We start from the raw sequence: 15,032 nt of genomic DNA, 5'->3' as shown, positions 1-15,032 counted from the left end.
ATACATCATGTCCTAGTGAATTCCGTATGTTAATTATGTAAAATCCTTGTTGAGTTTCTTGAATTACAAATTAGCAGCATCAGCTTGTCCAATCTAATGGCTGACGAGCAAATATCTGTGAGCATGTGCAGAGGGCATTTGTAAGTTCATATAACCACAATTTCCATGGTTCTAGTCTCCTGGGGATATAAACCCCATCACATCTTGTTTTTAAAAAATAAACATTGTAAAAAAAGGCAAACGTTAGTTCAGCCTGTTTTTGCTTGTTCAAACTTTCTTGGGCCATGTGGCATTTCATGCACTGAACATCACCCGCCCCTCTAAAAAAGAGAGTTTATTTTTCATATTAATATAGATTTAATAATGCACCAGGCACTTTTGCAGGCAAAAACTGAAGACAAAGTCCCCACCTCAAACAGCACAATCTCACCTACAAAAATTGTGTGTCGTTACATTAAAAGTATGGTATTTTATCTTGTTAGCACTCCAGCCAAACTCTTCCCTCTGTTGCCTCGTCCGCCTGGCCCCATTGCCCCTATTAGCTGCCAGGTTCAGCACCCCATTTCCTTATGAAGGAGCACCAGGATTTCTAGGCCTGAGAAGGGGCAGAGCTTGAGAAATTCAGCGAGAAGATCAGGCGTGGTGAACAAGCACCCACAGCCGAGCTTCCTTTCAATATGAAACTGGAAGAAAACGGCAAGTATGTCCTTGGACACATTCACAAAGAGTGACAAGACCAACAAGCCAGGAAGTGTTGTTAACCATCTGGAGACCAAAAGCTTCCCCTCCCAGTTTTACACGAGCCCCAATCCCCGGCCTTAAAAAACAAACAATGCCATTCCATACCTTGGAAGCAAACTAATAAAAAACCCTCTATGTGGTTTGTGAGCCTCTATGCTCCCCATCTACTGAAGGTGGCTTATTTTCGCTTAGACGCCAGATTGGTTATCTGCAATGCATTTCCTTCCGTCCATACGGTCAGTTTGTTTAAGGAAGGAAGAGGCGTGAGGTTTTAATATTTCCCAAAGCAGCCTTCCAAAGGCAGCACAAAACCACAACGCTGGCAGGGGCTTGTGGGAATGGCAGCCCCTGGACCACAGGAGAGCCAGATTGGCCACCCTGATCTAGGAGGAGGGTTTTCAGATCCTCCTTGGCCGCTGGCAAGGGGTATGTGGGCGGGGGGGGGGGAGAGGGCAGTAGGGCTGGAAACTCCCAGAGATCGGGAGGCAGATCCTGGGGAAGACAGGGACTTCTGTGGGGTATGATGCCATGGAGTTTGCCCTCCGATGCGTTACTTTTCTCCAAGACAACTGAGTTCTTTAGTCTGGAGATTTCTGTCTCCAGGTTCCACCTGGAGGTTGGCAACCCTATCTAGGGGAAAGAAAGGCCCTTGGCAAGCAAAGCGCCATCCGGGGCATGAAAATGGGTAAAAATCAGATCTGAGACATAAGGCTATCCACCATGGGCAAGTTCTGTTTCAAACCGATCTACACCCGAAAGGGGCCTCCCTGCAAAAGGACTCAGGCAAAAATGCCCTTGGGGGAGAAGAAACTCTTTCTTAGGACCTGTAAAATGGCCCTAGCGACAGCTTCCTGTCTTTTCGCATCCTTCTGCAGGCAAATGAGATATAGAAATATAGTTTGCCGATGACACACGAGCAGATTAAAAATCCAAACAAAGGAACACAAATATTAGGAATGACTTGCCCGGAGGAAAAGAGGGCATGTGCTTACAAAGATAAACCTTGAAGTTTACATTAAGTAGGGTTGGTGGCCTGTTTTTCTTGCAGGGCTCTGGCCCGTTTACCAGCGGCACAGTGGGTGGAAATTCCGCAAGTGACGTTTTCCCCAGCTAAAAAGACACAGGAATGGCAAGATTGCTCTCACTGCATTTCTATTTGCCGTGTGACCATTAGGGACTGTGGAGCTTTACGGGAGAGAAAACACCAGCAGCCCCTATGTGTGCCTCGGCTAATGCTCCATTGGTCCACCTCCACTTCCAGCAATTCGGGGTTTTTTTCCCCTCTCACAATTATAAAAATTGCATATTTCATGACACGTCATCCAAACACGATTAAACGTTAAAATATTCATTTACGTAAGAAAATAACAGCCTCGGTGGGTTTCACAGAAATCCACGATGGTTGTTATTGATTGTGAGTCGATCAGCGATGGCAGGATTCAATTCAGGAGCAGAATATGGCCATGTCAGCAAATTTTGGCTGCTGTACATGAAGAGGGCAGAGGGGCCTGTGCGGAGGGAGCCAGAATCCCCCACTGCTTGGGAAAGGCTCCTGTCATTCAGGCTCAAAGGAAGGCAAGTGATTAATTGGGGGAGGGTGGGGGGGATCAGTGTGGGAGGTTCTCCAATGGAGAACAGTCCACAGGGACATCCTCCTCTGCTTCACTGAAATAAACCAGGGCTGCATAGCTCCTCCTGATCCCCGTTTCCATGAGTTTCATTTGTGCAGAAAAGAACAAATCTTGGTGGATTGTACTGGGAGCGACGGTGGTGTCCCTTAGATCTCTGCTTCCGCAACCAAGATGCCTTCAGCCTGTGCTGGAAAAACTCCCAAGGAATGATTCCCCTGTGCCAGAGCTTGGAGGAGAACCTGGATTAAGGAAATACATTGCAGCCCGTCAGTTCTCTCCAATGGCACTTCGTCACGACGAGATGGTCCAGGTCAACGCACGAGTCTCTGATCTGGCAACACATCACAATATAACACACTGGGAAAGGCGGAGGCAATCAACTGCTGGAGAAGCTGAGGCTCAGAACATCTTTCGGCACGGTTCTCTTGGCTGCAGCTGTGATGCAGAGATGAAGGAGTGCAAGACTAGCAGCTGGGCTTTGGAAATTGTCCTGTGCATGTGCAGGATACCCGAGCCGACCATTAGGTTAGTCAGCAGTGCCCTCTGCAGGTTCAGTTTCTCCTTTCCTGCCATGTCGGAGCTGGAGCATTGTACCTCCGAGGGTCTGGAGGCAAGGGGATGCAAGCCAAGAGGGTAAGGTACGGAAAGGATGGGGCAGGACGGATGTGTAGGGAGCCTGACCTGCAGGATAATACGCCCCCTTCTGGGGAGTCTGAGACTAAGCACTGGGAGCCTCCTTCTAACAAAAGACCCTCCTGGGTCTTGCCTATATGGGAGGGGCGACCAGGGTTGATCTGACTAGAGGCAGGGATGATTACGATCCAAGGTGGACGGGTTCATGAACACGATCTTCTCCCTAGCTTTGAGCCTTGCAAAGACCCTGCTTCTCAGCTAAACAGGGCAGAAAACTAAGGAATTCGAGCCCTCCCCCAGCAAACATAGCACAGGTCCCCAAATAAGGACTGCTTAGCTGGATCAGGCCATTCTGTCTAATGCAGGGGTCTGTCTTCTACAGTGGCTAACTCTTGGGAAGGGGAGATTTCAGGCTTTGGGGTGAGATTAGCGCCTTGTGCTTGGCTCCCACCAATGGCATTCAGAGGCAGACGGCCTCGACGATCCATGTGGAATCTGAGCCCGAAGTGCTTTCTTCAACCTCTCCCCTGCTGCAGATGGGGCCGAAGAGGTGGCGCCCCTAACCAAGCAAGCCAATCAAGGGAATTCTGTTGGAATAGACAATGTCTGGTGTACAAAGATAAGAAGAGAAGGGGGCAGCAAGCAGACTGTTAGATAGGTCAGAGAGTTCAGGACCTTTCTATCTGTTAAGTGTGCTTCCCTGTCTGTCCCTAGATTGCTACTCTTAGGGCATTTTCCTCCTTCTTCTTGGAAGTTCTCCCCCCTCTCAGGTAGCCAGGTAGGTAGACACCTGTCCCTGTCTCCCCTCTGCACTATCACAGTATGTCGTTCCATAAATAAATCCTTTCATCTCCTTTATCCTAAAATACAGTGTGTGCACATCTTTGACTTATTTACCCTGCTAACAAATTCAAGCCGTTCTCAGCATCTCCCCTCCCAACACATCAGCATACAGTACCACATGGTGTAAATCATGGATAGTCAACCTGTGGTCCTCCAGATGTCCATGGACTACAATTCCCATGAGCCCCTGCCAGCATTCGCTGGCAGGGGCTCATGGGAATTGTAGTCCATGGACATCTGGAGGACCACAGGTTGACTACCCCTGGTCCACCTCAAAAGCTCCAGTCATCTACCAACCACCCCAAATTGACTCTACGCCTACCCGGTGGTGTTGGGGGCGACAGAGAAGCTATCTCACATTTGAGGCTCCCAGATATTGGGCTCCCCGGCGGGGTCTTTCTCCGGCTTGGGCTCCTGCAGGTTCAGCAAGAGGAGCGCCCCCACGGAAACGCTTTTCAGGCTGACCACGCTGACCACCTCTTGCGGGACGGGCCTCCCTGCGCTTGGCAAGCAGGCGGCCCACCCGGGGGAATTCCCCCCAGGCTCGCTCTTCAGCGCGTGGATGCGCTGGTGTTTGATCAGGGTGGCGCTCTGGCCAAAGGTCTTCTCGCAGCCGGCGCACTTGAAAGGGCCCTCTCCCAGGTGGACCCGCCGGTGCCTGATGAGGGTCGAGCCCCGGCGGAAGGTCTTGTCGCAGTGAGGGCACTGGTAGGGCTTCTCCCCGTCGTGCAGGCGCTGGTGGCGCATGTACTCCTGCCTGCAGGTGAAGGTGGAGTCGCAGGACGCGCACGGGTAGGGCTGCTCCCCGGTGTGGATGCGCTGGTGCCAGACGAACTCCTGCTTGTACCGGAAGCTCTTGTCGCAGCCGGGGCACTTGTAGACCTTCTCTCCAGCGTGGCTCCGCTGGTGCCACGTGAACTCCTGCTTGAAGCGGAAACTCTTCTCGCACTCGGCGCACTTGTAGGGCCGGTCCCCGACGTGGGCCCTCTGGTGCCACATGAACTCCTGCTTGAAGCGGAAGCTCTTGTCGCACTCGGCGCACTTGTGGGGCCGTTCCACGGAGTGGGTCTTCAGGTGCCAGGTCAGCTCCTGCTTGAAGCGGAAGCTCTTGTCGCAGGTGCCGCACTTGTGGGGCCACTCGGCCGTGTGGGTCCGCTGGTGCCACATGAGCTCCTGCTTGTGCCGAAAGACCTTCTTGCACTCGCCGCATTTGTAGTTCTTCTCCCCGGCGTGTGCTTTCTGGTGCCAGGTGTACTCGTGCACGTACCGGAAGCTCTTGTCGCACTTCCCGCACTTGTAGGGCCTCTCCTCTTTGGGGAACCTCTGGCGGACGTTAAGCGCTGAGCAGTGCATGCATGCGCAGGGCTGCTTCCCCGCGTGGCTCTGCTGGTCCGCAGCGGCGGGAGAGCTCTTTGTCTTGCTGCTCTCACACTCGGGACAAACCTGGGTCACTTCTCCTGCGGGGGCCACTGTGGGGACGCTGTGAGCAGAACGGGTTGGGAAGCATTTCTGGCACTGGGTGCAGATCAGCAGCATCTCCTCGTGGGTGCTGGGCTGAGGAACGGCAATAGGCACAGGCCAGAAGGCGCCCGCAGCCACGCCAGAATGCCCTGCATGAAACGTCAGGGGCGTCGGCTCCTTGCCTGCCACAGTGCTGTTTGGCCAGGGGAGCTCAGTGTGCCAGGCGGGCAGGGCAGCCGCGCCAGAGTGACTAAGAGGGGCTCTTGGCCAGGCGGGCAATGCACAGACTCTTCCATTGTTCAGGCTCCCTGCGGCTTCCTCTGGACGTCCTTGCTGCCATGGGACTCGCTCGACATTGTCTTGGAGACAGGACTCCTCCTTGACCAGTGACTGGTTGCCAGCTGCAGCACAGAAGATGGAATGCAAAGGTTACACGTCAGCAAGGGAGAACTCAGGCAGACCCCCACCTGGTGACATGCTGACGTAGCCCTCACCTGGTGACATGCTCAGCTGCCATCCCAAGCGTGGAGGGGCCATGTTGATCAGAGAGGGCAGGGCCATTCCCAGGTTGGCCCCCATTATTGTTATTGTTATAGTTATTATTGTCATCATCATCAGATAATATCCATCCATCCATCTCCCACCCTTCTAATGCTCAGGGCGGGTGACAACATGAAAACACATACAAAACTTAAAATTTTAAAACATTCCAACTACTGCAACTCATGTCCCCAACTGAGTCCCAGATGGGGAAAGCTTGGCAGGAGCTGATCTTCCACTTCTCCTGCTTCCTGCCCCAGCGTTGAGGCCAGCTTCCAAGGTGAGCGTTATTTTGGGCCATAAGCCCGGTAGAAAAGGTCCGTCCTACAGGCCCTGTGGAACTAATTTAGTTCCTGCAGGGCCCTAATCTCTCCTGGGAGCTCCTTCCACCAGGCTAGGGTCAGGGCGGTCCTGCAGAACATTAAGGGCTTTAAAGGTTAGAACCAGCACCTTGAGCCTGATTCGGACTCCAATCTGGAGCACCAGTGTGAGGCCTCTCTGGGGTGGAAGGCCTCTGCCGAGGTGATGTTTTTTAAACAGCCTATTGTGATGCATTTTTCTTGCTGACGGTTTCTCACACTGTTTTATATTCAAAGAAGATCTTTTGCCCTGGCTGTTCAAATCAAACACTCCTTTCCTTGCAGACAAATCTTGCCAGTTTGCACTGCTTTCCCACTCCTGGTGTGTCCTTATGCCCCCTCGCCAGCCCCCTCCCCTCAGATGTTTGGCTGCAGGCTTGGATTCCCCTGCGGATTAAGTTCACCTGTTTAGGAAGGCTCATGGCCTGGCTACTTACAGGAGAAGTCCTGGCTTGGAACTATGCTCGTCTTCGGCTCCCGGAGTCCCCCTGTGCACAGCTCTTCCCCTTGCTCAATCTGTAGGATGATGTCGGGCTTGGGGGCAGCAAGGCCTGGTTGGGAAAACAGGGAACAGCCCGTCCATAATTTCCTGTCCGTTGCAGAGCTCTGAGCAGAGGTCAACCTTTGCATGTGCTCCTTAAACCATGCCCTCCCCCATGCCACCAACCCAGAGGGTTGCCAGCTCCGGGTTGGGAAACACCTGGAGAATTTGGGGGTGGATCCAGGTTAGGAAACTCCTGGAGATTTGGGGAGGTACAATGCCATAAGGCACTGGCAAACCACCCCGTATTGAGTCTGCCATGAAAACGCTAGAGGGCGTCACCCCAAGGGTCAGACATGACTCGGTGCTTGCACAGGGGATACCTTTACCTTTACCTTTAATGCCATAAGACTCCACCCTCCTAAGCAGCTGAAACTGATCTCTGTAGTCTGGAGAGGAGCTGGAATTCCAGGGGATCCCAGGTCCCACCCGGAGGCCGGCATCCCTAAACAAAAGACTTACCTAATGAAACGAGAGTCTCGTAGTTGTCCCGCATGACATCCTTGTAGAGCTGTTTCTGCCAGCCAGCCAGCTCCTCCCACTCTTCCGGGGAAAAGTAGATGGCAACTTCTTCAAAAGTCACAGGATCCTGAAAGAACAACGAAACCCACGCTCAATCCGCCAGGGGAGATGTCAGACCTCCCCTGACCCGGGAAGCTTAGGCGAGCTCTTCCGAGCCTACCTAATCTAGGCTGTTACTTTTATTCTTCTGCATAACTAAACTCAGCTTCATTTATTTAACTCTTTACACCCCACTTTTCCCCCCAGAGGGGGACCCAAAGCCTCTTACAGTGCCAGTCTCTCTGCCTTCGTTTTGTCCTCCCAACAGGCCTGCAAAGTAGGTTAGGCCGAGAGAATAGCACTGGCCCAAGGTCAGTGCTCCCCCGGATCCCCCCTCTGCCCAGTCATGTACTCTTGGAGTCCTGTACCTTCACAGCCACAAGGACAAGCAGTTTCCTCTGGTTCTTAAAGGGAGGAATTTGGAATGGAGTCTCCCCCCTTCAACGCTATGCCAGGTTCTCTTTCTCAACATATGAACCCAGGACAGGGAGTGCACCAGGTTCAGCCGCTCCAGCTCAAAGCTGGTGAATCAAGTAATGCTCTAGACCAGGAGTAGTCAAACTGCGGCCCTCCAGATGTCCATGGACTACAATTCCCAGGAGCCCCCTGCCAGCGAATGCTGGCAGGGGGCTCCTGGGAATTGTAGTCCATGGACATCTGGAGGGCCGCAGTTTGACTACCCCTGCTCTAGACTAATGGGCAGATTTCAGACCAGTTCATTCCTGGGGGCCACCATTCTCTTGTTCTGGGCCGTGAGTCTGTCTCCACTGTTTCTTACCCACCCAGGACTGAGTCTGAGGCTCTATTTCCCCCTTGTGGGTATGGAATTGGGGTCACTGTGGGTGGGCAGTTAGTTGTGAATTACCTGCATTCTGCAGGGGGTTGGATTAGATGACCCTGGAGGTCCCTTCCAACTCTATGATTCCATGCCCTCCAGTGTGGCACAGGCCTCCTAGGGTCTTTTGCAGTGCAAAACTGGAGCCCTCCTCCTTTGAGGGAAGGCGAGAAGTGCAAATCCTTTTTTGCTTAACAAGCTTGGGAGATGAGTTGGTTTTGATTAGCAAAATGGCAACCAGGGGTGGAGGGCTAACCCCCTTCGTCCCCTTTCCATACAGCCCCAGTCTAAATTGGGAGCCCAGCTGTAATTCTGCTCCCAAAAATGCTGGGAAGAACTGGTCACATCTTTCCCAGTATTCCCCCGGGGTTTAACGCCTTGTATGCATTGATTTGGGCCTATGGTCTGCTAAATTCAGCAGGGGCTTAACTGCCAGCAAGCCCCAAGGGCGTCATACCATAAGGATAACGTGTGAGCCGGGAGCCGTTTTATACGTCCCATGATATCCGTGCTGAGCAGAAGACAGAAGAAGGAGAGGGGAATGGGAAGGATCCTTCAAGAGGAAATAAACACACAGATCTTACTTTTGGTGAGTTGTCGGCTGGTTAAACAGACCCCAGGGGCTCAAGGCCTGCTCTGCTGCAGGGCAAGGCGAAGCAACTGATTTGTGGGAAAGCTGTGGGGCAACAGAGGTGACCCATGGGAAACAATCTGCCAAACTGTTCCCCCGTGCAAACCCCACTGAAACTGCAGGAGCAGAATGAGATACAGGACCTGCTGTTCCTTCCGAAGAGCCTTGTGCCAGGAGAAGGGCTCCTTTTTAGTTAGCAGCTGTGGGATATGGGTTGTCATCACAGAACCCAAAAGCAAATAGATCCCAGCTTTAAACCCAACCGGCTGGAATTCATATGGCAAGCTCCTCGGGGCAGGGCCCCATCTCCTTCTCTTGCATCGCCCGATAAGAAGCCCTGTACACCGGTGGCACTAAAGAAACTATAAGCAAGAATACAATGGCCATCATAGCGCAGCTGATGTTGCTTTTGCAAAAATGCCCACATGGTCCTCCTACCCAAACGGCAGACCCAGGGGCTCCGGCCATGCCTCAAGCCGCTGCTTTTCTGAAAAGACGGCCGAAAGCCTGGTGGTTTGGCCAGCCACAGGACAGGGGGTGGTGGGAGGGCTCAATCCTGCAGCCACGTCTCTCTTCGCAGCCCCTCTTTGGCAGGCAGGGATTCTGTCGCAGGTGCCAAGACCGCTTGGGCTGCAGATCTGTCACCTGCCAAACAGAAGGAAAAAGGGAGAGAAGAAGGGAGGGGGGGGAGTAGAGTTTAGCACCAGGCAGCCTTGCCAGTTCCAAGTTTCCTAACTAGAAGGGACTTTGAATAAATTTGCATGAACCTTATGCAAATCATCCCCCTGCTTCAGGGAGGGGGAAAAAAAATAAAGCTCATTTACATCAAGCAAATGCAAATAAGTCTCCTCTCCAGCCTGTGTTTTCCCCCTTGCAAACAGGCAGGCCTTCGTTTGCATGGAAGTGCTGCTCTATGGGGAGACAGTTTCTGGGTCGTCCTCATTCTTCCCTTCCTCCCAGAGGGGTGTCCGGGACGCCGTTCAAGCCAAGGAACCATCCCTGGACCTTGCATGGAATGCTGGGATATCTGAGATTGATCTATGCTCAGCACGCAGTGGTATCAGCTGGACACATGAAGAAGCCATGCCCCAAGGACAGAGCTTTTCCCTCACCCCAAAACACACCCTTTCCCAAAAGAGTCTGTGGGCTATTTGGCTGCAGTTCACGCACTGTCAAGAAATCACAAGGCGGATATGTGGCATTCCAGAGCCAGCTCAAGGTTTTGGTCTTAAGGTTCAAGGCGTTTCATGGTCCGGGCCCTTTGTATATGAGGGACTGGCTTTCCAAATACGTTCCCCAGAGAGCGCTTAGATCTAATGAGACTAATCAGTTGAGGATTCCTGGCCTGAAGAGATTCGCCTGGCCTCAACCATGTGGCCATGGGTGCCGTAAACTTGATTGACTGTATTTTGGGAGACTTTTCTTTTTGTTGGATTCCAGGGTTGTCAACGGATGAGGGGGAAAAAAGCCTGGCATCAACTCTCAGAAGCTAAGCAGGATCAGCCTTGCTTCGTGCTTGGATGGGAGACCACGAAGGAAGAGCATGCAATGGCAAACCACCTCTGAACATCTCTTGCCTTGAAACCTACCCAGGGGAGGCCAAACAATGGGTCTCCAGATGTCCATGGACTACAATTCCCATGAGCTCATGTTAGCGGGATCTCATGTAGTCCATGAACATCCGGAGAGGCACCGTTTGGCCACCCCTGCGTAGGACCACCAGACATCAGCTGTGACTTGACAGTACTCCTCACCAGCAGCACTCCTTGATCTAACAAAATCAGCAGGTGACTTTCTTCATTGCTCTGTCACCTTCTGCTAGCTGCAACTGATCTGCAGGGAGAAGGACCAGTTGGGAAGACCAGCGGAGGCATTCAGGAGCCTTCCTGTTTGCCTCTGTCCTTCTCCCAGTACGCATTCACTTAAATGAGGCCATTGCGCCTTAAACATCTCCAGAACAAGCACGCGCACAGTTGCCTCCTGCAGCAGTTCCTTCCAAAGCCAGGCCTTGGTGTCCGGCTCATTCATGCAAATTTTATGCAAACAGCATGAGCAATGTGCAGATCAGACATGCAAATGAGCGCCAGCCCTCGGGCCTCCCAAGCCGTTTCCATGGCGGCCCTCTGTGCTGAGCGCACCGGCCATCAATGTGCCATGCGAGGCAGAGGGGGGCTCCAAAAGTGAAAGCCGAGGTCAGGTGGAAGGCGCTCAGGCAGGTGCAGGTGCCAGAATTAACACAGGGCCACCGCCTTCATGCTACTTCTTCTGCCTTACAGGAAACATAAAAAAATACAACCCCAAGCAGCAGTTTGAATTGGTGCAGTCCTCATTCTGGGTAACGTGGAGAAGGGCTCTTGGAGACCAGGGAGTGTGCTAGCCAAAGATATGCATAATGCAATCGCAGCCTTTGTTTGACTGAGCAAGATTTGTGTCCCCAAGTAACTTTGCTGGGATAGCCACCTCTGCACCTGGCTTGAGAAACCTGCCCTCCTCCTCGCTTGATCCTGGGCTGTAACATTTCAGGCAGCAGGTCGGACTTGATCCACTTACAAAGAAATCCCTTTCATCTAGAAAACCAGCAGGTCAGGGATTTTTTCTATATGTTTCCTCTTGAGTCCTCGCCACCTGCAGCCTAAAGAGATGCATCTCAGAGACAACTTGTGCACCTCTGTGTAAGGCAGAACTAGATTAGTTCAATACATGCACATTGTTATTAAGGTAAAAGGTAAAGGTATCCCCTGTGCAAGCACCAGGCCATGTCTGACCCTTGGGGTGACGCCCTCTAGCGTTTTCATGGCAGACTCAATACGGGGTGGTTTGCCAGTGCCTTCCCCAGTCATTACCGTTTACCCCCCAGCCAGCTGGGTACTCATTTTACCGACCTCGGAAGGATGGAAGGCTGAGTCAACCTTGAGCCGGCTGCTGGGATCGAACTCCCAGCCTCATGATCCGAGCTTCAGACAGCATGTCAGCTGCCTTACCAACCGGCTCCACATGGTTATTAGGTTGCCTTTTATCAAGAGAAGACCTGCAATGTCGGGTCCAGATTGCTTCCCACAGGGGCACAGGGATGGGAGGGAAGGGGAAGCCAGGGGAAACAAGAATTTCCATTACGCAGCAGTCCTGCCACGCTCACCAGCTTGGAACTGCCTGATCCCACGACCTCCCTGGCCCCAGCTTGGCATTCTGGAACCACTGCTTGATCCGTTTCCATTTACACTGGGCAGAACTGGAACCAGGTCTGTTTGAAACCTACCCGGCAGATTCTCTCCCACCCACCTCCCTCAGCCTCCTTTCTCTGTCACTTTTTAAACATGCGCACATTTAAATGAGCATGGGTACGTACAAATGTACACTGCCTGATTACTCTCACACACATTCTCTCTTTCTCTGGACAAAATGGCAATCCCGAGTCTTAGACAATAAGCCGTTTTTTAAAGCATGCATACATTTAAATGAATTAACATATGCAAATCAACCAAGGCTGGGATCCCCCCCCCCTTCCTGTTGGCGGTAAGGTGTCAAAGCTAGCTAGAGATATTTGGAATATAAATACAGCAACGCATTTGGCACATACAAGCACATACATGGGAACAAAAAGCCCCAACAGTACCCATGATTAACCAGTTAAACATTGTGGCATGAATTAAGCCTTTGTGGACAGCCCTGCTTCAGTCATCCGTCTCAATCACATTTATTTAAGTACTGAAAGAAGACCAGTGAAGTGGTCTTCTTTTAGACGTAACCACGGATGTAACCACAAAGGGCTTTTTAAAAATTCTAGCAGATATTCTTGTGGGCTGGACTTCATAGATGTTTATGCTGGAATAAAATCTTGTTAGCCTCTTAGGTCTCACTTTGGTCTCCTTGCACCTTGGAAGGTGGGCGAGTATCAGCCCCACATTACTGTGTGTGGGGCTGCCCAGAGGTTTGCCTAAGGCTGCCCACAGTGCGCTCCTAAGAAAAGTCACACCCTTCTGAATCTATCAAAGCCAGTGGGGTTAGAACAGGCATTTTTAACCAGGGCTGTGTGAAACCCTGGGGTTTCTTGATAGCCCTGGAAGGGGTTCCTGAAAGGGTGGGAGTTAATTCATTTTTAGCATTTAAAAAAAATGTGGTTCATGTTGACCCATTCCCCAAATGGGCCTTGAGGGGGAGAGGGGCCCTAGGTGGTCATGGACACAGCTATGCTTCCTGACCATATTCTGCACCATCACACTACTTCTGGGGTTTCTCAAAGTCTGAGGAATGTTTCAGGGGCTTCTCAACGGTAAAAAAGTTGAGAAAGCCTGGCTTAGAAGGAGTTAGTTCTGAACTGGTGCCTAGCAGGACACTCTCAGCTGCAGTATTACTCAGATCTTGCAGCTATCTGTCAAAGGTTTCTCCACAAAATCTTCTAATCCTTGGAACCCAGAGTGAGCAGAACGTCCTGGCCAGGCTCAGACAAGAAACCAATATCCCTGTTGAGTCCTCACTGCATAGGCTAACCGCATTCCTTACAATCCCCTCTTAATTTTATTTCATTTGGGATAACAGAATTGTATAGTGGATTGCAATGTAACGTAATGAATAGGGGCGTGTAATATAATTTAGTATGGGAAATTAGGACTACCTAATAACTACGGCAAAAGACTACACCCCCCCCCCCGGGCCTCAGTAAAATTGTCAAGCGTTGACTGGTCCCTGGTGATAAAAAGGTTGGAGACCACTGATTGAGACCCAGCACAGCAGCTGCCAGAATATATAGTACTTAACTCAATGGCCTGACTCAGGCAACGAGTTCTTTTCACATCTGCTGCTATAATAAATAATAACAACAACAACAACAACAACAACAAACAATTCAGTGGGTTCTTTGTTCTTGTCCCAGAGATTAAACTGTGACTACAAACTGGTGCAAAAGGGAAAGGCAATTTAAGGTTTCAGTTTTAAAAAACTAGGAGACTGTTTAAGAGGCAGAATGTTAAAGGATGAACAATGTCTGGAGATCTGAGCTTCTCCTCCCTCCCCTATGATACTGGACCGTAAACTCATCCAGAGGCACAACAGCCTGAGTGACGGATATTGTCACCGTAGGGCCCCAGGAAATCTCTCAGGCCACTTGCTTAGAGGGCTTTAAAAGGGGACTAGACAAATTCATGGATGGAAATCCTCCCAAAAGCTGTTAACTTAATGGATCCCCCATGTGCGGGAGCAGTGTACTTCAAGTGTTGAGACAGAGTTGTTTTAAAAGTTTGCTGCAAAAAGGCCACCTCGAGGATGCGGGCGCCTTTCAAGAGGGAAAAGGGGGGAGGAGAGCGAATACAGTCCTGCTCCATGGGCAGGAGGCTCCATGCGGGGGCCCTCCAAGTGTGGGCCGGTAGCACCTGCTGCAAGGATAAAGCAGCCCTGGTTGCAAGAAATGGCAGATTTTACACAAAAAAGGACTTTGAAACGCAGGCAGTTATAAAAGCAGTTCTCACTCGTTTTTACCCGCATATCGATCTGGGGCGATGAGCAGACTCCGCTGAAGCGTTGCCCGAAGGCTGCTGCGTAAGGGCGGCCAGTGCCCGGGTCCCCCTACTCACCCACGCGCGTCCCCATGGCTGGCGAGCGCTGGCAGGGCTCGGGAGGGGCGGGGCGGGCAACCTCCTTCGCCCCGCTTGGGTCCGCCCGAGAGCTCCGGACGGCGCCAGCCCGCGGGCCGTGGGAAGGCGGCGCTTGGCCGGGAGCCGCCCCGAGGCGCGGGCGGACAGCTCCTCTCCGCCGCCCTGCCTTCCCGGCCGCGCCGCGCGGGGGAAAAGGCGTCGGGGGCCGTCCCCGCCGCAGCCCCGACAATTAACGCTCTCGGGCCCGGACGCCGCCGGGAAAGGAACTGCGCACATCGCCCCCCCGCGGACGGCGCCGGCCTCCCAGGACCAAGGAGAGCCGGCGCGGATAGGCGCCCAAGCGCAAGGCAGGGCCGCCGTCGGGGCGCGCAAGGAGCGGGACGGCTCGGCCGAAGGTGCGCTGAGAAACCAGCGAGGCCCCCTTCCTGCCTGCCGGGCGCGAGAGAGGCTCTGCGCCGCTTGATGTTGAGAGTTCGCCCGTCGGACGCGGCAGGGATGCTCGTCGGGAGTGAGGCGCCAGACCACCCCGTGCGCGCTGCCCCGCGGGAATTGGGCCAGGCTGACACGTTGCTCTGAAGTAGCACAATAAAAACAGAGTCCAGGAGCACCTTGAAGACCAACCAAGATTTATTCAAGGCGTGAGCTTTCGAGTGCAAGCATTTTGCTTG

At 52.4% G+C, this 15,032-nt stretch overlaps 1 protein-coding gene across 4 annotated transcripts; it reads right to left on the bottom strand.

Annotated features, from left to right (window-relative positions):
* Positions 1-341: 341 nt before the first annotated feature.
* LOC143822529 (uncharacterized) lies at positions 342-14,699 on the bottom strand. Of its 4 annotated transcripts, XM_077307784.1 has the most exons (7): positions 14,344-14,699; positions 9,215-9,421; positions 8,730-8,821; positions 7,212-7,338; positions 6,646-6,759; positions 4,109-5,710; positions 342-3,991 (listed from the first exon to the last, which is right to left on the bottom strand). In XM_077307784.1, exons 4-6 carry the CDS (start codon positions 7,243-7,245, stop codon positions 4,203-4,205), a joined length of 1,656 nt encoding a protein of 551 aa, XP_077163899.1. In that variant the 5' UTR covers positions 7,246-7,338; positions 8,730-8,821; positions 9,215-9,421; positions 14,344-14,699; the 3' UTR covers positions 342-3,991; positions 4,109-4,202. The 4 variants fall into 4 exon arrangements, with proteins under 4 accessions (XP_077163899.1, XP_077163898.1, XP_077163897.1 ...); XM_077307783.1 differs by lacking the exon at positions 8,730-8,821 and having other exon boundaries at positions 14,239-14,699; XM_077307782.1 differs by lacking the exon at positions 8,730-8,821 and having other exon boundaries at positions 14,249-14,699.
* Between the last annotated feature and the right edge of the window lie 333 nt (positions 14,700-15,032).

The sequence above is a fragment of the Paroedura picta genome, chromosome 13 (assembly GCF_049243985.1).
Source record: "Paroedura picta isolate Pp20150507F chromosome 13, Ppicta_v3.0, whole genome shotgun sequence".
Lineage (NCBI taxonomy): Eukaryota > Metazoa > Chordata > Lepidosauria > Squamata > Gekkonidae > Paroedura > Paroedura picta.
Note: the sequence above shows the minus strand (reverse complement) of the source record. Positions and strands in the feature narration are given on the sequence as shown.

What these genes read in the sequence shown, in the direction of transcription:
- LOC143822529 (XM_077307783.1), bottom strand. Translation starts at nt 9,244, where the DNA reads ATGGCCGGAGCCCCTGGGTCTGCCGTTTGG. An exon ending in CGAGACTCTCGTTTCATTAG is followed by an intron (nt 6,760 to 7,211) that starts GTAAGTCTTTTG and finishes TTTCCCAACCAG; the next exon opens with GCCTTGCTGCCCCCAAGCCC. An exon ending in TCCAAGCCAGGACTTCTCCT is followed by an intron (nt 5,711 to 6,645) that starts GTAAGTAGCCAG and finishes TCTGTGCTGCAG; the next exon opens with CTGGCAACCAGTCACTGGTC.